This window comes from Vigna radiata, chromosome 4 (assembly GCF_000741045.1).
Source record: "Vigna radiata var. radiata cultivar VC1973A chromosome 4, Vradiata_ver6, whole genome shotgun sequence".
Classification (NCBI taxonomy): domain Eukaryota; kingdom Viridiplantae; phylum Streptophyta; class Magnoliopsida; order Fabales; family Fabaceae; genus Vigna; species Vigna radiata.
Genome location: NC_028354.1, coordinates 13,982,177 through 14,003,069, shown reverse-complemented (window position 1 = coordinate 14,003,069; position 20,893 = coordinate 13,982,177). Strand labels below are relative to the sequence as shown.

Below are 20,893 nucleotides of genomic sequence, written 5' to 3'. Positions count from 1 at the left end.
ACGATATCAGAAACTGAATGTCGCGAAGAGTTTGCGGTTGCATTTAAAATGAAATTGGGCGTCAGTTGCTCAAGACACCGACGTCTATATGGACATAGACGTCGGTTATCTCACTGATATGACGTCCAAGTTAACATTTCATCTGACCTTTTGAATACCATTAGACGTCGGTGTCTAGGGGAGCCGACGTCTCTAAAGCTGAAATGATTGACGTTTGATTTCCTATCAGGGATGTTGACGACAGTTGTCATGGGGCACCGACGTCTATAATGATGAACATCATTACTTGCAGGCACATAGACGTCGGTGCCCCTTCCACCCGACGTCTATGTCCCTCGAGTTTGGTGAACCTAATTAATTACAGGCACATAAACGTCGCTTCCTTTGAACAACGACGTCTAAATTTAAGATTTTTTGTCTTCCCGCCTTCCATTCAGGCCATAAACGTCGCCTTTTGACTGCGAGACGTCTAAGCGTCTGGGAATTAGGTATAAAGCATTAATTGCAGCCCCATAGACATCGGGCCCCCAAGAACACCAACGTCAATGGACTGTCTTCTCACCTACCCCAGACCATTAGATGTCGGTTTGAGCCTATGTGGATGTCTACAGTGTAAAAGACGTCGCCTTAACCGAAAATCGACGTCTTGGTTAACAAGCTATTTACGATAATGCCACCGTCCACTCATAGACGTCGGGTTACCAACAAACCGACGCCTATTGGGTGACGTTAAATAGCGTTTTTGCACTAGTGGCACTCACTTTGAAATATTGTGTGTCGCGCTGATCTGTTAGGTAAATAAGGGAAAGTGAAAGTAATTAAATGTGTGGTAATAAAAGCATCACGGGTATATTCGGTCGGCGAGCTCGGTCCTGAAGGATGTCGTAAAAAAAAGCACATGTTGAATTCGTTGTCAATAAAGTTGTCAAGGGCATAGTACTTTCGAAAAGCAAAAGCAAACAAAGTTTTGAAAAATACTAGCATTGAGTCCTCTCCTGATTCGAGGTTTTGGGAGTAACTAATTTTCTTTTCCTGCTAAAGCATATGCATTCATATTACTTGAACCCTCAACCTTTTCATTTTCCCTCAAAACAAAGGATTGTCATGAATATAATACTAGGGCAGTTTCCATCGTGGTATACGTGCCCAATGATCCGTTGATCGGGGAGATCCAAGAAAAAAAGAGAAAAAAAAGACAAGAAAGAAAATGAAGTCGATGTGTAAACTGCTACCTAGTTTCCTCTCAGTGTTAAGGTCGTGAGAAAGTAAAGCAAGCAAGCTTTAGAATGACGTGTGGCTATTTTGTTTCTTTCACCCAAATAATAAAAGAAATTTATCCAATTGCATCCTCTTTGAACCAAAAGTCATAATTGTTTTCATCACCCTGGACAAGAATAATTGACATATCGATGTTAACCTAAAGGGTACATCAAGGGCATCCAAGATCAAGGAGAACATTTCTAAACCAGTTTTCCTCTCCCCTTGCTTTCTTGTCAATCATGGTGTGTTTTGTATTTGATCTTCCAATCATGGTTGTGGTCTTTAATTATTGAAGTGGTTGAACATTGAGAGCATGTAAATATTGTGAATTTAGAGGTGTTTACTGTTGGGAGTTGGGAGGCCTCCGCTCGGTCTTTCATCTTACTTGAACGAGCAGTCAATATGTTGCTTGGTTGGATCGCATGGTGCGTGTTGATGGGGTTCAAACTTGTTTGGCTGGTCTCCCCCTCCTAGTGACCTTTTTCATTCGGCCTTGTGTGTAAGGTTGTCTGATTATATAATACAATAACGATTCAAAGTTTCACTATATGTGCGTGGGTATGTGTGGGTGCATGGGAATGTTCATGTGTGTGAAAGTCTCTGTGTGTGTGCATGTGTGGGGATGTATGTGTGTTTGATTCTGTGTGTCCGTAAGTGATTTAAGAATTACATATCCATGTGACTTTGAGTTTTCCATTGATGATACAAGTGGACCAATAAAGTGGACCTAAACTTTTGACGAGTGAAATGACATTTTACTTAATTAATGAGAACTCTTATGTTGTGTTCACATGAACAGATTCTACTGTTCATGTGGATTTGCGAGCGATGAATTCAAAAGACAGTGTTGTTCACTTTTGCGGATTTGCGAGCGACGAATTGAGGAGATTTGCGGGATATCTCCTTTTTGTATCACCTATTGTGATGAGAAGATTTGCGATGAATTGAAGACAAATGACTTGTTTACCCTTAATACATATGATAATACCAGTTGTATATGCCATCTCATTTGAGAATCTTTCTTTCATATTTTGATTAATATTGTTGCAGGTTGGAGCTGAGATGACGAAGAAAAGGGTGCATGGACGACAAACATGGAGCTTGAAGCAACAGTTGAAGAAGAGTGAAGTAAGAAGATGGTATGGTGTATTCGGTTCCCATGACATATAACCGGTTACAACTTTTAGCAGAAATTGCAAAACACATGTATTCGGTTACAAATATCATGTATCCGGTTACAATGTGCCAAGCCAACCCTCAGAATTCCTCTCTCTGGTGAACCAATATCCTATTCATCTTCAAATTAGGTTTTCTTTTCTTAATTTGTGATAACTCTATGCCTATGTTATTTTTTTTATTTTTAATATTTAATTTAATAATTTTTGTTGATACTGGAAAATATACGAATTTTCTTGTATTTAAATAAAGATAATTATATTAAAATTAGTTTTCAACATTATTATTATTATTATTATTTTATATATATATATATATATATATATATATATATATATATATATATAATTAAACTTGTATGACTTTTATTTTTAATAATTATTCTAAATTTTTTACTCTTAATAAACATTTTTACAATTAAATATAATATTAAAAAATATCATTTTATATTACTTTAATATTTAGGGACATTTTGGTAATCTTAATTTTTTAACAATTAAACAATTTCTTTTTAACTATTACATCAATTAAATCCTACACTAATTCTCACAAACTTTACTTTCAAATCCATTTCAATTACCCACAAATCCACTCAAGAAAATAATAAAAAAATTACCCTCAAATCTACTCAAATCCATTCAAATCATCTCTCACAAATTATCTCCCTCAAATCATTATAAACGAAAAAAGCCTTATTGTTGGTTAACTTTTCTAACTTTACGTCAAAGACAAAAAATTAAAACAATGTGCAAAATTTATATTTAAAATATTCAAATTTTATACTAATTTATTTGAAAAGAAAGTTTTTACATTAATTTGATTTGTTATCACGTCTCTATATTTTTTACTTTAAATTTATAACATATAAAACATGTTTCTAATAGATACAAATTTACCTACTTGTGGATACATGTAGATATCAGCCACCCGTTTCTTAGAGTTAAATTAGTAAAATAAATTTGTCTAAAAAAATATTAATAATAGAAGAATTATTGGGAGTTGAATGATCTTATAATTTTATATTTTTAATTATACTTATAAAATTATTTATTAAAGAAATCAATTTTATTTATATTTATATTTATATTTTTATAGTACAACTTATTTAAGTTCATTTTTTCAAATTAATTTTACTTATATTGATATTTTATTATATAATTTATTTAGATTATATTTTTAAGATAAAAAAAATTATTTCAGTTTATGTTTTAAAATAATGTACAAATACTTTATTTAAAAAAAAATTGAACCTTTTTATATCAGAAGAAGAACAAATGAGAGGACCTACACACAACTAACCATACATTCATGTTTATTTATTTCACCAACACTCTCTTTCTTCTCCTAAAATCTGATTCACATCTTCAACTCTGTGTGTTAGAAAGAACCATACTCTTCAAACTACCAACTCTCATCCTCTCTGCAGAAACTCATTTTCTTAGATAAGCTCACTGCAACACAATCTGTAAGTCTTCTTTTATTCACATTATTTTCAGTTCGCACATCTCACTTCCTTCCTTTTTCATTCTTTAACTTCTTCAACTTTTCTTAATTACAAGGCTTTCAGAATTATTCAACCAAACTCTACAACATCTTCTTTCTCCAAAGAACCTGTAAAAGACTCCGATGCATTAAGTCAGAACTGTCAAATTCATACAAGGTAAAACATTATCATATAAACCTCTCTCTCTTTATATACAAAGTGATGTGTCTGGAGCTTCATTGACTGACTTACAGTGCAGTTTTTTCTTTCATATTTCTATTTTTTATTTTTGATTATTTATGTTCATTATGCTTTACTTAGTTTAAATTATGGGTAATATTAATATTACTTTTGTGAGCATCTTTCTTGTTTAAGAATAAATATAGGAACAAGAAAGGCATTGAATTTGTTTAAAATTGTTATATTTGTGTGCTCTTTTTTTTTTTTATTTGTGATGCATCCTTTGATACTCTTAAATATAAATATGTCATTGAAATCATAAATAAATTATTTAAATTTTATATGTAAAAAAAGTTTAAACAGACAACTATTAATAAAAGAAAAAAAGTAACTAGAAAGACTTCATGAATTCACACATCATTGACTTTAGACAGCCACCAACCCATGGGCATAAGCTACCATTATTTCAGAAATAATAATAATAATAGTAATAATATTTTGATAATTTTTTTTAATAATATTTTAATATTATCTATGTGTTATTTTTTTATTGATCTATGGTGATATTTATAATAATTATTATTAATTGTGAAATAAATGGTGATATTAAAATGTTGTTAAATATTATTATTCTTATTTCAGTTATTATTTTCTTTGCGAGATAGTGGCCCAATACTCCTACAATTTATGAACACTTCTTGAGTGATTTTATTTTTATTTTTAAAAAGGATTAAAATTTTTTAAAATTTTCTTTCGGGATATTACATTTCTGGGTATATGATCTAATATGAAATCAAGCAGAAGAGAAAACCCAATTAAGGTTATGACAAGGTAACAAGTATTTTTAATTTTTTTATTAATATTAATAATTTTATTTATTATAATAAATAAATAATTAATATAATACTATAAATTAAAAATTAAAAATTAAATTCTCAATCTTAGATGCAACAAATTGTTTACTTCGATTTATTCATATTATACAATTTGATATGGTTTATAAATCATAATTCATAAAAGTTATTAGTCTTGGTTTGTAACGATCATTTAGGACATGTAATATTTTGATATGTAACAAAAAACATTGTTTTACAACTTAAAATAATATTTTTTTAATTATATTTATTCAATTTTCAATTAAAATAATAATATATATTATAGTATTATTAAAACAAATTATAAAAATGATGTAATTATTATTAAAGGATATAAAAGTTTTAATATTTGGCATGATATTAATAAAAGAAAGTGATGGAAATGTAGAGGGTTATTTATATATATATATATATATATATATATATATATATATATATATATATATATATNNATAANNATATTTAGACAACATTTTTTTTACAATATTTGAACATTGATTGCGTGTCAATCTGTGATTGGTCAAAAATTACTCCACAATCAATAATAATAATCATAAACATTATTGTGGAGTAATTTTTGACCAATCACATATTGACACGTAATCAATGTTTAAATGTTGTCAAAAAAATGTTGCCTAAATATCATTATCCATATATATATATATATATATATATATATATATATATATATATATATATATGTGGAAAGGGGACTGGATCAGGCCTAGACCTAATGATAGTGATAATAAATAAAGATGGCCAATGCTGACAAGCACTGTACAGATTTAATAATTGCGTCTGACAGCTGTTTCCACATAATACTTCATTTTAAAATAAGGTAAAGACGAAAGATAATAATTAAGAATTTACTTTTTGTATGCTTGAAACAGACACAGCATCATGAAACCCAGTGAACTACAGAGCACTTGCAGCAGTTAACAGGTGAGTTAAAATGTCTTACTTTTTTATGTTGTTTTTATTTAGGATAATGATATTTTTATAATTCTTCTTAATAATTTTTTAATAATAAAACATGTGTTTCTATTTTATTAATTTATTTAAATTTATTTTAAAATACTATTTAAAACGGATCAATAATAAATTATTGCTCAATAAAAAAAGTGGTAAAAATAAACTTTTCCTTTTCTTTATCTTATCTCTTCTGCACCAATCTCATTGCCTTTGCTATTATTATATCATCAACTACTTTTTTTTTTTATAACATGTGTCTAATAACAGAATTGTTTGTATATTATGAGACACTGTACCTGATGGGAAAATCCGGAAAATCCGGCTTTAGGATTGCTGGTGGGTACGTGCTCCTTTTGCCTATAATAAAATATTAAATTAATTTTTAAATAATATTATAAAAAGTTAAAATAACTATAATACTGTGACATATTAAAATGTTAAATAAATATGATACGTAAGAATTAATCTTTTTAAATTATTTTTTTAAAATTAAAATAAACTTAGTTATTATGTTCGCCCCAAATTTATAATAAAATCATTAATTCATTGTATGTTTTCCACGAAACCACTCCGCGTTGACTATTTTATAATTTAAGGCTACTTAAAATGAAAAAAAAAAGGAAATAAATGATGAATTAATTAGTATTTAAATTTAAAATTAAAAAATATACGATTAATGTTATGTGGTGAGTGTGGATTTAAGTAATATACATATAAGATGGTGTGATAACCTTTTATAAGATTTTATAAAATTTTGAAAATGAATTGTTTAATGTTGTGAATAGAGTCAAAATGTTAGTCATAATCTATTTTGTATGAGTGAGTGATTAAGTAGAACTATGGCAAGAATTATAATTTACTTTGATGTGTGATTTATTATCAATGGATCATATGAATGTAACTAATCTTAGGGAAGGAGTAAAGGTGATGTTAGGTAGTGTACTAAGAGATAGACTTCAAATAGACTATTATGACTTTGTTAGTATTGGTCTCATTATAAGAAAATATCTAGTTGTGATAGTCGAATAAAGTTGTTATCTAGAGCTTTCGAATGAAAAGGATCAAACCTCATAAAAAGGAATTTAAGTGTTTCATATTTGAGAGGGATTGGTATCTTAATGTGAAATCTATAGCAAATAGTTTCTGAGAAGCATAAGAAAGAGTTATGACAAGTACAGAAACTCTGGATTACTCAAAATATTGATCTTCCGAAAATAGAATAAATGTCTATCTTATATCTAAGCCATGAGGTTTAATCATAAGAGTTGTATTGTGTAGTAAACATTTGATTTTGATATGAATCGTTAATTTTAAGTTTAGACATGAATTGTCATATGTAAGTATTTTCATTTTTAAATTAGTGTTATTAGTATTGATCATAACGATGCAAATTAATATTTAAAATAAATTATATATAGCATTGGTTTAACCAATACTACTTTAGATAAATTTTAAAATAAAATTGTGTTAGTGTGAACTTTATTAACACAATAATTTTAAATAAAAAATAATTTAAAAAATAATGATGTATTAATTAACATCCATTTGGTTGACCCTATTTAAAGTCGACTTTCAAAAGTTAATATTAATAAATTAGTGTAATGAATTTAAAATCCACTGCATTTGGCCGAATGTCTAACTTTTTTTAGTGTTCCCATGACTTATATTCTGAAATATAATTGTCTTATGAATCACAAATCATTATTTAGATGTTGATGATTGCTTTGATTTCTTGATTATGTAAAATTACATTTGTAAGCACCAAGCCTTTGTTTACAGAACTGGAAATAATGAAAAGTATAAAATGTTGAACTAGTGAAGTCATGGTTATCAAACTCTCGAGTTAACTCGTAAATTTCTCGTACGAGTTTACGTTTTCAGACATGGCTTCCGAGTTAACTCGAAAGTAAAGTTATTTTTTATGTAAATTCGATAGAATCGACTGTGAAATTGGTAGGATCGTGTAGAATCGCAAGTTTAGAGAGATTCTACGAGCTTGAAAGTTATATATTTAATGAAATGCATCAAAATTAATGACAATAATCCAAGTACATGCGTTTTACAATATTTATTTTTATGAACAATATAACTATAAATTTTATTTATTTCAAGTTATATAATTTTGTAGACTTATTTGAATTAAGATATTATTTATATTTTTTTTTTTCATATGAAGTAAACTTTTACTGAGTCGAGTTTATGAGTCGAGTTTACGAGTCGTTGAGTTTACGAGTTGAGTTTACGAGTCGAATTTATTCGACTCTCACAGGTTTACGTAAACTCTCGAATTTGATAACCTTTGAGTGTGCAGTTTCACAGTGACATAAGTTGCAGTAAATATTAGGAGTATATATACTCCATCTAGACTTTGAAGCATACACTGAAAAAATAGCCGCAGACTCTTTCATCCTATTATTTTCCACCCCATCCTCGTGTCGGAACAATTCAAAATAGCCACAAACTCTTTCATCACATTGTTTTCCACTATAACCGTCCCATTTTACCTCTGAAGATATATTTCAAAACCATTCAACACCTTTTTATATGCATTAAAAAAGACTTAATACGAGTTTTTTTCATAATCAAATATGTGAGTGGTCGGTAGTTGCTATCAATGATAGAAAATATAGTGTTGATTCCATACATGATACAATTTCATGATGTAAAACATCACTTACTACAAATGTCATATGCCAGTTATAAAATTTTATATGAACTTCCTAGATGTTTGCATCAGCTTTTATCAATTCTATTTACTTAATGTTTATATATCGGTTCCCTTATAAGTCACAAACTTTTAAATTTTGCATATGTATCAGAAAAAGAAAAGAAAAGTAGCCCTGGTAGAAACCATTAAAGCAAAGGAGAAGGTCTCAATTATCAAGGGAGCATGGAAGCAGTTGTCTCTACGACGACTGAAAATGCACTGCAAATTGCAGGACGTGTAGTGAAACGACAGTTGAGCTACTTTTTTTATTACAATGACAAATATGAAGAGGTTAAACGTTATGTTGAGATGTTGGATAATACTAGGAAAAGGATACAACACCAAGTTAATAATGCAGAAATGAATGCAGAGGAAATTGAAGATGATGTTCAACATTGCTTAAAACAGTTGGATGAGAAGATTGAAAAGTATGAACAATTTATTCACGATGAATATCATTCAAAGACAAGATGTTCCATTGGTTTCTTTCCGAGCAACTTGTCATTGAGGTATCGATTGGGCAGAAATGCTACAAAGATGGTAGAGGAAATGAAAGTAGAAGAACTTTGGAATAAAACGTTTGAGGAAGTTTCCTATCGAGTACTCCCATCCATTAATGTTTCTTTGACAAACATTAGCTATGAAAGTTTTGCATCAAGAACAAAAACTATCGATATGTTTATGCAAGCATTGGAAGATTCTACAGTTAATATGATTGGCCTTTATGGTGTTGGTGGTGTGGGTAAGACCACTTTAGTCAAAGAAGTTGCTAAGAAAGCTCAAGAAAAGAAGTTGTTCACTGTGGTGGTTATGGCAAATATAACGAGAAATCCTAACATCATAGCAATTCAAGGACAAATTGCTGAGATATTAGGAATGAGATTGGAAGAGGAAAGTGAGATCGTAAGAGCAGATCGCATTCGAAAGAGATTAAAGAAAGAAAAGGAGAACACCCTTATAATCCTAGATGATCTATGGGATAGGTTGGACTTGAATAGACTGGGGATTCCAAATAGTGATGAAGATGATGGTAGCCAACAGGATGTCAATGACATATCTAATTCTGGTTACCATAAGATGGAAAAAGAAGGGTTATCATCGGATTTCAATAACATGACAGAAGAGAGGTTATCTGGCAATAACAAAAGATGCAAAATTCTTCTAACATCTAGAAGAAAACAAGTATTGTGTAATCAAATGGATGTGAAGGAGAGGTCAACTTTCTCTATTGGAGTCCTTGATGAAAATGAGGCAAAGACTTTGCTTAAGAAAGTGGCTGGAATACACATCCAAAATTTTGCGTATGATGACAAAGCCATTGAAATTGCAAGAATGTGTGATGGGTTGCCTATTGCATTAGTTTCCATAGGAAGGACATTAAAGAATAAAAGCTCCTTTGTATGGGAGGATGTTTATCAACAAATGAAAAAGCAAAGTTACATAGAAGGGAAAGAACCTATTGAGTTCTCTATAAAGTTGAGCTATGATCATCTAGAAAATGAACTACTTAAGTGTATTTTTTTACAATGTGCAAGAATGGGAAACGATGCTTTGGTTATGGACTTGGTGAAGTTTTGTATTGGTTTAGGTTTATTACAAGGAGTCCACACAATTAGAGAAGCGAGAAACAAAGTAAATATGTTAATAGAAGAGCTAAAAGAATCAAGTTTGCTATTGGAAAGTTACTCTAGCAACCGCTTTAACATGCATGACATTGTGCGTGATGTTGCTCTTTCAATATCATCAAAAGAAAAGCAGGTATTTTTTATGAAAAATAGCATACTCGATGAGTGGCCTCACAAGAATCGACTTGAGAGTTACACTGCTATTTTTGTACACTCTTGTTATATCGTTGATGATCTTCCTGGGAGTATATATTGTCCTAGACTTGAAGTCTTACAAATTGAAAGTAAAGATCAGTTTTTGAAAATACCAGATGACTTTTTCAAAGACATGATTGAACTCAGAGTCTTGATATTGACTGGCTTGAATTTGCCATGTTTACCTTCTTCACTTATATTCTTAACAAAACTAAGAATGCTCAGTCTAGAGAAGTGCATTCTGGGGCAGAACTTATCAATCATTGGAGAGTTAAAGAAACTACGAATTCTTACTCTTTCAGGATCCAACATTGAATGTTTTCCCTGTGAATTTGGGCAGCTTGATAAATTGCAACTTCTTGACTTGAGTAGTTGCTCAAAACTAAGACTAATACCTTCCAATGTCATATCAAGGATGAACATTTTGGAAGAATTTTATATGAGAGACAGCTTGATTCGATGGGAGACAGAAGAGAATATCCAAAGTCAAAATGGTAGTCTTTGTGAATTGAGTCACTTAAATCAGTTACGAAACCTAGACATTCACATTCAAAATGTTGTCTGTGTTCCACAGAACTTGTTTTTTGATGAGTTGGATAGTTACAAGATTATCATTGGTGAATTTAACATGCTCACGGAGGGAGAATTCAAAATCCCTGACAAGTATGAAGTGGTGAAACTTTTGGTATTGAACCTAAAAGAAGGTATTGACATCCATTCGGAAATATGGATTAAAATGTTGTTAAAAAGTGTTGAATATTTGTGGTTGGGAGAACTCATTAATGTTCATGATGTTTTCTATGAGTTAAATGTTGAAGGATTTCTGAAATTGAAACATCTATCCATTGTAAACAATTTTGGCATTCAATATATCATTAACTCAATGGAACAGTTGCACCCTTTATTGGCTTTTCCCAATTTGGAGTCGTTGTATCTTTACAAACTTGATAATTTGGAGAAAATATGTAACAATCAACTTCTTGAGGCCTCTTTCTCCAGATTAATAATCATCAAGATCAAATCATGTGGAAAATTGGAAAACATTTTCCCATTTTCCATGGTTGGACACCTCAACAAGCTTGAAACAATTGAAGTGTGTGATTGTGATTCTTTAGAGAATATAATTTCAGTTGAAAGCCAAACCCATATTAACAATGGTGACAATATCGAATTCCCTGAGTTACGACTTTTAACATTAAAATCTTTACATGCATTTACTTCTTTGTATACCAATGATAAGATGCCTTGTGCACAATCATTTGAAGACGAAGGGCGAAACATTAACAAAGATATCATCACTGAAATTGAGCAAGATGGCACCAGTTCTTGTCATTCCCTCTTCAACGAAAAGGTAATGTAAAACTTATCCAAAAATATGAAAGTATGTATCCTCTTCAATCCTTTATAATCTTTAATTTAATTTGTATAAGTTTTGTTATTTGTCTAGGACAAATCAAATTGTGAAAATCAAAATTATACTGCTAAGACATTACATGTTCTTACAGGTTTTGATTCCAAAATTAGAATGGTTGGAGTTATCCTCGATTAACATCCAAAAGATATGGAGTGACCAATCTCAACATTGTTTTAAAAATTTGCTTACATTAAATGTGAGAGATTGTGGTAATTTGAAATATTTACTGTCATTCTCCATGGCTAAACATTTGGAGAATCTCCAAAGCCTTTTTGTCGGTGAATGTGAAATGATGGAGGATATATTTTGTCCAGAAGATGTTGAGGTGTGTGGATTCATTTAGTATCGAGCTTGATTCTTACTATTATTTGTTGTTTAATTACATTAATTCGTAAGGTCTTCCAATTGCTTATTTAACTACCAATTTCTATTGTAGGGGAATATTGATTGTGTTTTTCCTAAGTTGAAGAAAATGGAGATCATGTGCATGGAGAAACTCAATACCATTTGGCAATCTCATATCGGTCTTCATTCCTTTAGTAACTTAGGCTATTTGATAATAAGAGAGTGCCACAAACTTGAAACAATTTTCCCTAGTTTTATGAGACAAAGATTTCAAAATCTTCAAAGCTTGACCATTACTAATTGCAAGTTAGTGGAAAACATATTTGACTTTGCTAATATTTCACAAACTTGTGATAAAAGTGAAACAAACTTGCATAATATTGTTCTACAAGGGCTACCAAATTTAGTGAGCATATGGAAGGATGACACCGGGGAAATACTTAAACATAATAATCTGCAAAGCATAAAAATTATTGGGAGTCCAAATTTGAAATATGTTTTCCCACTTTCTGTTACATACGACCTAGAAAATTTGGAATCGCTTGAGGTATTTAACTGCAGGACAATGAAAGAGATTGTTGCTTCGGACAAAGGTTCAAATGAAAATGTTATCACCTTTAAGTTTCCTCATCTAAAAACTGTATCATTACGTTCTTTATTTGAACTTGTGAGTTTCTATGGGGGAACTCATACTTTGGAGTGGCCATCATTGAAGGATTTGTCTATACTAAGATGTGGTAAGCTTGAAGGGATCACCACAAATATCTCAAACTCACAAGCGAAACCAATTGTTTTGGCTACACAAAAGGTAGATAATTCAAAACCTTAAGTATACTAAGTCATTTATTTATTATAAAAAGATATTAAATATTTTGATAAAAATATTGTTCCAAGTACACTTAGATATTGATAACATTTTTATTTATATATTTTTTAGGTGATATACAACTTGGAATATATGGCGATGAGCTTGGGAGAAGTAGAGTGGTTGCAGAAGTACATTATTAATGTTCACAAAATGCACAACCTGCAATCAGTTGTGTTGCACGGATTGAAAAATGTTGAAGTTCTCTTTTGGTTTCTTCATAGACTTCCAAATTTGAAAAGGTTAATAATGAGATTTTGTCAAATGAGAAGGATTTGGGCTCCATTAACTGATATTTCACGTGAAAAAATAGGAGTAGTTATGCAACTTAAAGAGTTGGAATTAAGAGACATGTGGTCTCTTGAGGAGATTGGCTTTGAGCATGACATGCTTCTTCAAAGGGTACAACACTTAATCATTGAAAGATGTACGAAATTGAAAACTTTGGCATCATCCTCGGTATCTTTTCGTCGCTTGACATATTTGGAAGTGGTGAATTGTATGATGAAAAATTTAATGACATACTCAACTGCTAAAACCTTGGATCAGCTCACAACTATGAAGGTAAGTTCTTGTCCAATGATTGTGGCCATTGTTGAAAAAAATGAAGAGGAAAATGTGCAGGAGATTGAGTTTAAACAATTAAGATCATTAGAATTGTTTGCTCTACCAAATCTTACAAGTTTTTTTACTGCTGATAAGTCTGTCTTAAAATTTTCACTATTGGAAAATTTAGTAGTGAGTGAATGTCCTCAAATGACAAAATTCTCTGAAGTCCTAAGTGCTCCACACCTACAAAAAGTACATGTTGTGGCCGGGGAAAAAGACAAATGGTATTGGGAAGGTGATTTGAATGCAACTCTGCAAAAATATTTTCCATATCAGGTACGAATCATAGTATTTATTCATTATTGTTAATTTTGGTCAAATGTATACTTTCACTTATGTAAAAAATATATGCCTAGCTGGAACTTGCTTTCCTTTTTGGAGACCTAATTACTTTTCAAGCAAATTTCATTAGTTTTTCTTGCATATAATTTTCATGCATACACATCTAATAACGAATTTCTTCCCCTTTTAAGGTATTTTTTGACCATTCAAAGGATATGAAGCTAGTAGATTATCCTGAAATGAAGGAAGTTCGTTATGGCAAACCTGTTTTTTCTGACAACTTCTTTGGTAGTTTGAAGAAATTGGAATTTGATGCAGTAAGTAAAAGAGAGATTATAGTTCCATCTCATGTACTACCTTACTTGAAGAACTTGGAAGAATTGAATGTGGAGAAATGCAAATCAGCACGGGTAATATTTGACCTAGATGAGAGTGAGACTCGGACTAAGGGAATAGTTTTTCGTTTGAAAAAACTTACTTTAAAAAACTTGTCAAATTTGAAATGTGTATGGAACAAACACTCCCAAGGAATGGTCAATTTTTCCAATTTGCAAGAAGTGTTTGTTTATGATTGTGGAACCTTGGTAACATTATTCCCTTTAACTCTTGCCAAAAATCTTGGGAATCTTAAGACACTTACAATACAAGTGTGCTTCAAGTTGATAGCAATTGTTGAAGAGAAAGAGGAAACTGTACATGGAACAACTGAAAAGTTTGAATTCCCTTGCTTGTCGAAATTGTTTTTTTGGAAGATGCCACAACTTATTTGCTTCTATTCTGGACAACACCATCTCAAATGTCTAATGTTAGAAAGTTTACATGTGTCCTATTGTCGTAAGCTGAAGCTATTCAAGTCAGGATTTCATGATAGTCCATTACATCACCCTATGTTCTCGATTGAAGAGGTGACAAAACCATTAGCAATCAATGTTTAGATTTCTTTTTCTTTTTACTATTTTCCTCCTAATTGAACTTTTTTTTTATCTTGCTAGGTTGTTCCCAAATTGAAGGAATTGACGCTGAATGAGAAAAATATTATCTTGTTGGATGATGGACATTCACCACAAGACCTCCTTCACAAACTAAATTACCTTCAAATATCATTTGAAGATTACGATGATAAGAAGGATACTTTTCCTTTTGATTTCCTTCACAAGGTACCCAATTTAGAAAGTCTCACTGTGAGACGATGTTTTGGTTTGAAGGAGTTATTTCCCTCTCAAAAACTGGATGGTCACGATGGGATTCCAACTAAATTGAATACATTACGCCTAGTGAATCTTTCTGAGTTGGAGTCTATAGGTTTACATCACCCTTGGATAAAGCCATACATTGAAAAGCTAGAAGTATTAGCAGTTCTTTGGTGTTCTCGGTTAAACAGATTAGTATGTGGTGCTACATCTTTCATTAATCTGAAGCTACTGTTTGTGAGGAATTGTAGAAAAATAAAGTGTCTATTCACATCTTCTACGGCCAAAAGTCTGTTGAATCTTGAGACTCTAATTATCCAGAATTGTGAGTCAATACAAGAAATAACAGAAAAAGAAGATGTTGATGGTGAGATCGTATTTGGACGACTCACAATTTTAAGCATGTCTTCCTTACCAAGACTAGTAAGTTTTTATTCAGGAAATGCCACTCTACATTTCTCATCTTTACAACAAGTGACTCTGTCTGAATGTCCTAATATGACAACTTTCTCTCAAGCAAATATAAATGCGCCAATGCTATATGGGATCAAATCTTCAATCAATGATTCTAATTTAACCTTCTTTTATGATCTCAACACAACAATTCAGAGTTTGTTCTACCACAAGGTGAGAAATTCATTATCACTCGTTCTTTATTCAAATATAACCAAGATATGATTCTAAATTTTATTAATCTTCCTTTTTCTTCATATATATGCATTATTTTTTATCCTAAACTTAAACACCTGTTTTAACCCTTTTTTTTCTATTATTCTTGTGCTTTTTAATTTTATTCTACTTTTTTACACAATGGGATATATATATATATATATATATATATATATATATATATATATATATATATATATATATATATAGATAGATAGATAGATATTCTAACATTGAGTTTTCTGATTTTTAAGGATTTTTTCGAATATTCAAAGCATACAATTCTACTGGATTATTTTGAGACGAGGGGAATTGGATCTGTAAAACATGCTTTTCAGGAGAAATCTTTTGGCAATATAAAGAAATTGGAATTTGATGGAAAAAGTAAAGGAGATACTGTGATCCCATCTAATGTACTTTCTCATTTGAAGAGTTTGGAAGAATTGAATGTCCATAACTCTGATGAGGTGCAGGTAATATTTGGTATGAATGACAGTCACACCGAGACCAAAGAAACAGTCTTTCATCTGAAAAAACTTATTTTGAAAGACTTGTCAAATTTGAAATGTATATTGAACAAAAATCCTCAAGAAAGTGTCAGTTTTCCTAATTTGTATGAGTTGTTTGTTGATGGTTGTGGAAGCTTGGTAACACTGTTTGCCAGAAATCTTGGGAAACTAAAGACACATGAAAAGCAGAAGTATGACAATTTGGTAGAAATTGCTGGAAAGGAAGATGCAATTGAAAACGGAGCAACTGAAGTATTAATGTTTGAATTCCCTTGTTTGTCATTGCTAACTCTCTATAAGCTAACAAATCTGAACTGCTTTTATCCTGAAAAACACCATCTGGAATGTCCCAAATTAGAAATCATGCATGTGGCGTACTGTCCCAAGTTGAAGCTATTCACATCAAAAATTCATGACAGTCACAAAGAAGCAATTACAGAGGCTCCAATAAGTTGCCTACAACAACCTCTGTTCATTGTTGAAAAGGTGACAATATTAAGTAGATTCCTCCTTTTCATTGTATATTTTCCGACTTTCTTCCTTCTAACTTCCACCGTGTTTTCTTTTGAATCAACTTGAATTGAATGTAGGTTGTTCCCAAACTTCAGGGATTGACGCTGAATGAGAAAAACATGATGTTGATGAGCGATGCCCATGTGCCAGAAGACTATCTCAGCAAATTAAATATTCTCCGATTGTGCTTTGAGGATGATAAAAATGAGAAAGGTACTTTGCCTTTTGATTTCCTACACAAAGTACCTAATTTAGAAGATTTTCAAGTGCAGAGATGCTTTGGTATCAAGGAGATATTTTCATCTCAGAAATTGCAAGTTCATGACGGAATTCCTGCAACATTGAATGCATTAACCCTATTTGAACTAAATGAGCTTGAGTCAATAGGATTTGAGCACCCATGGGTAAAGCCATTCTCTGAAAAGCTTCAAACATTAAGGGTTGGCAGTTGTCCTCGATTGGAAAAATTAGGGCGTGGCGCAATGTCTTTCATCAATCTGAAAGAGTTGTATGTGAAGGACTGTGGTCGAATAGAATATTTATTCACATTTTCAACTGCAAAAAGTTTAGTGCAACTTGAGACCCTAATTGTAAAGAATTGTGAATTAATAAAAGGAATAGCAATAAAGGAAGATGAAGATGATTGTGATGAGATCATATTTGAAAGATTAACAAAATTAACTTTGAATTGCTTACCTCGACTACAAAGCTTCTTATCAGGGAATGCTACTATGCAGTTTTCATGTTTGAAAAATGCATATGTAATTAATTGCCCCAATTTGAAAACTTTCTCCGAAGGAGTCCTAACTGCGCCAAGGTTTTTGGGGATTAAAACGTCATCTAATTCAGATTTATTCTTCCATGATGATCTAAACACATCATTTCAGAGATTGTTTCAAACACAGGTAAGGAATTCTTCATCTAATAAATTCAATATGCTAAATTGTACTTTTATTCTCTTTAATTTTTTTCTTCTTATTTTATTCACAAGTTTAGTTTTAGTAATTTAAAAGCTTGTGTTGTTGCTTCAATTCTACATAGATTCATCTATTTATTTACATTTAAAGTAATTAAATTAATTTTTTGTGGTATTTTAAATACTACAAGCGTATTAATTAGTTATAGTTTCAGCTATGTGATACACTCAAATAGAGATAGTTTAACAGTTGGAGTAAAAGATTAAACATAATTAATTATATTAAATAAGCATTCATTTTATCATTATCTGAAATAAGTGAAAATTTTGTCTTGCATAAGAATATTACAATCAATTATTGTTTGACATACAGGTGGAAAAGTCTGCATGCGATATAGAGCATTTAAAATTTGGTGATCATTCACACATACAAGAGATTTGGCTTGGTGTAGCTCCAATCCCAACAAACAATTCTTTCAACAATTTGAAATCTTTAACTGTGGTGGAATGTGAATCTTTTCCCAATGTCATTCCTTTTTACTTACTTCCATTTCTATGTAACTTGAAAGAGATTGAGGTAAGCAACTGTCAATCTGTGAAGGCAATATTTGATGTGAATGGTGCAGTAGCAGATATGAAACCGATTTCTCTTCCTTTGAAGAAACTCGTTCTAAATCAGTTGCCAAATCTGGAGTACATCTGGAATCTGAATCCTGATGAAATTCTGAGCCTTCAAGACTTGCAACAAGTGTCAATTTCTAACTGTCAAACCCTTAAAAGTCTGTTTCCAACATCAGTGGCCAATCATCTTGTTAAGCTTCATGTGAGAGCTTGTGCAACACTGGTAGAAATTTTTGCAGAGGCTGATGAAGCCATCAATGGAGAAACTAAGCAGTTCAATTTCCATTGTCTGACCTCATTAACACTATGGGAATTGCCAGAGCTCAAATACTTGTACCCTGGAAAACACACTCTGGAATGGCCAATGCTAACACAGCTAGATATATATCATTGTGATCAGTTGAAATTGTTTAAAACTGAGCATCATAGCGATGAATTTGCACATACAAAGGATCAACTCGGTATTTCAATACATCAGCAAGCTGCTTTCTCAGTTGAAAAGGTACCCAAATATCTTTCCTCTCTGCAGTTTTCATGTTGTGTTTGCGTGTCTCCATATGAATAAATTAGTGCAAAATTTATCAAATGTTTTGAACAATTGCTAGGTTTTTCCAAAGTTGGTGCAATTATCACTCAAAAAGGAAGACGCCGTGGCAATTTCGCAAGCACAGCTCCAGGCAAGGACAATTTCTAAAATTTTACTGGTTTGATAACTCTCCCTGAATGACACCTTTTGGTATTCATATACCTTTTTTTTCCGAAATTTCTTAGGTTATGCCAAGCATTGAACACCAAGAAATCACTTGGAAGGACACTATGATTGGACAAGGACAATTTGGAGCAAATGTTGCACACCTCCTGCAAAATTTAAAACTTCTCAAATTAATGTGCTATCATGAAGATGATAAGTCAAATATATTCTCCAGTGGATTACTTGAAGAGATACCCAACATTGAAAATCTTGAAGTGGTTTGCAGTTCCTTCACTGAAATATTCTGCTCTCAAGGACCTGCGACTGATTGTAGCAAACTACTTTCAAAGCTGAAAAGATTACATCTGAAGAATCTCTCACAGCTTAATGCCATCGGATTAGAGCACTCTTGGGTAGAACCCTTACTTAAAACACTGGAAACATTGGAAGTGTTTTCATGCCCTACCATGAAAATTTTGGTGCCATCCACCTTGTCTTTTTCAAATCTTACCTCTTTGAATGTTGGTGAATGCCATGGATTGATATATGTGTTCACATCCTCAACAGCCAAAAGACTAGGTCAACTGAAGCACATATCCATACGGGATTGTCAAGCAATTCAGGAAATAGTGTCCAAAGAGGAAGATCATGAATCAGAAGATGAAGATATAACCTTTGACCAGCTCAGCCTTTTGTCTCTTGAATCTTTACCAAACATCATAGGAATTTACTCAGGGACTTTCAAGTTAAAGTTCCCATGCTTGGATCAAGTGACATTAAAGGAATGCCCTCAAATGAAATACTCCTATGTACCTGATTTGCATGAATTCAAGCCTCAGGAGCAAACTTAATTGGAAGAGCTGAGTTTGTTCACAGGTATAAACTAGCCAAGTCAATACATTTTGTTAGAAAATTCACATTAATGTATTTGGTCACCAACAGCTTCATCTATTACCAAGTTTTTCCTAAAGTTACTTGCGTGCATAAACTTTGTTCTAATGTTTCTCCGTCATCATTATGGTACATGCCATCTACTGTCTGAGGCAAGCTCTACAACATAAATATCAGTTTTATTTCAATAGTTTGGTTTTGGAATACTCCATGTCTATTGTGCAATACTCCATGTCGTCACACTTAAATACTAAGGTTCATGTTCGTCTCAACCAACTAGGGATACCTATAAAAAGTGTTTCGATACTAAAGTCACTTCAAGTTCAAATACAAGGACAATAAATGTTGTAATAAATTCATAATCAACCACTTTATCTAGATATGTATTTATAGTTTTAGTAATTAGTTTTTTTTTAAAGTCAGCTTAATTACAATCCAAACATTTTTAAACTTGATTAATGACTTAATCCTTATTATTGACATGTTTTGTATCGCTTATATTGGCATCTTACCACCCTGATCGACATATTGGCACGGTGGGTGAATTTTGACGAAGTGGATGAATTTTGATGAAAGCTGGTTTGATAAGGGATGTTTGACAATCAGTCGGTCAACATGTTGCTTGGATGTTTGACCAGTCGGTCTATCCTGTAGAAAAGTGTTACTTTTATCTAAATGTGTAGCTTTTATTTATAAACCAACTTTTGTTTTGTCATACAGTGGCGAGAATTCAAAATTCTTCTCTATATATGGTAAGTTAAAGGATAAGTTTTCTTTTTGTTAAAAAATTAATATTATTTATCTCTAACAAGTTTTGGATTGTTAAAAAATTAGCAAAAAAGATTAGTATAGACAAGATAATCTAAAATCCTCTCCCAGTGAATTCGAAGTTGATTTTTAAGATA

At 31.5% G+C, this 20,893-nt stretch overlaps 1 protein-coding gene across 1 annotated transcript; it reads left to right on the top strand.

The window, feature by feature from the left end:
- The first annotated feature begins 3,764 nt into the window (after positions 1-3,764).
- On the top strand, positions 3,765-20,386 carry LOC111240521. Its single transcript, XM_022779884.1, has 14 exons — positions 3,765-3,901; positions 3,996-4,096; positions 5,865-5,916; positions 8,766-11,824; positions 11,979-12,212; positions 12,324-13,040; positions 13,170-13,982; positions 14,180-14,893; positions 14,981-15,805; positions 16,102-16,842; positions 16,947-17,774; positions 18,159-18,908; positions 19,012-19,083; positions 19,178-20,386. Exons 4-14 carry the CDS (start codon positions 8,837-8,839, stop codon positions 19,946-19,948), a joined length of 9,453 nt encoding a protein of 3,150 aa, XP_022635605.1. The 5' UTR covers positions 3,765-3,901; positions 3,996-4,096; positions 5,865-5,916; positions 8,766-8,836; the 3' UTR covers positions 19,949-20,386.
- The last annotated feature ends 507 nt before the right edge of the window (positions 20,387-20,893 follow it).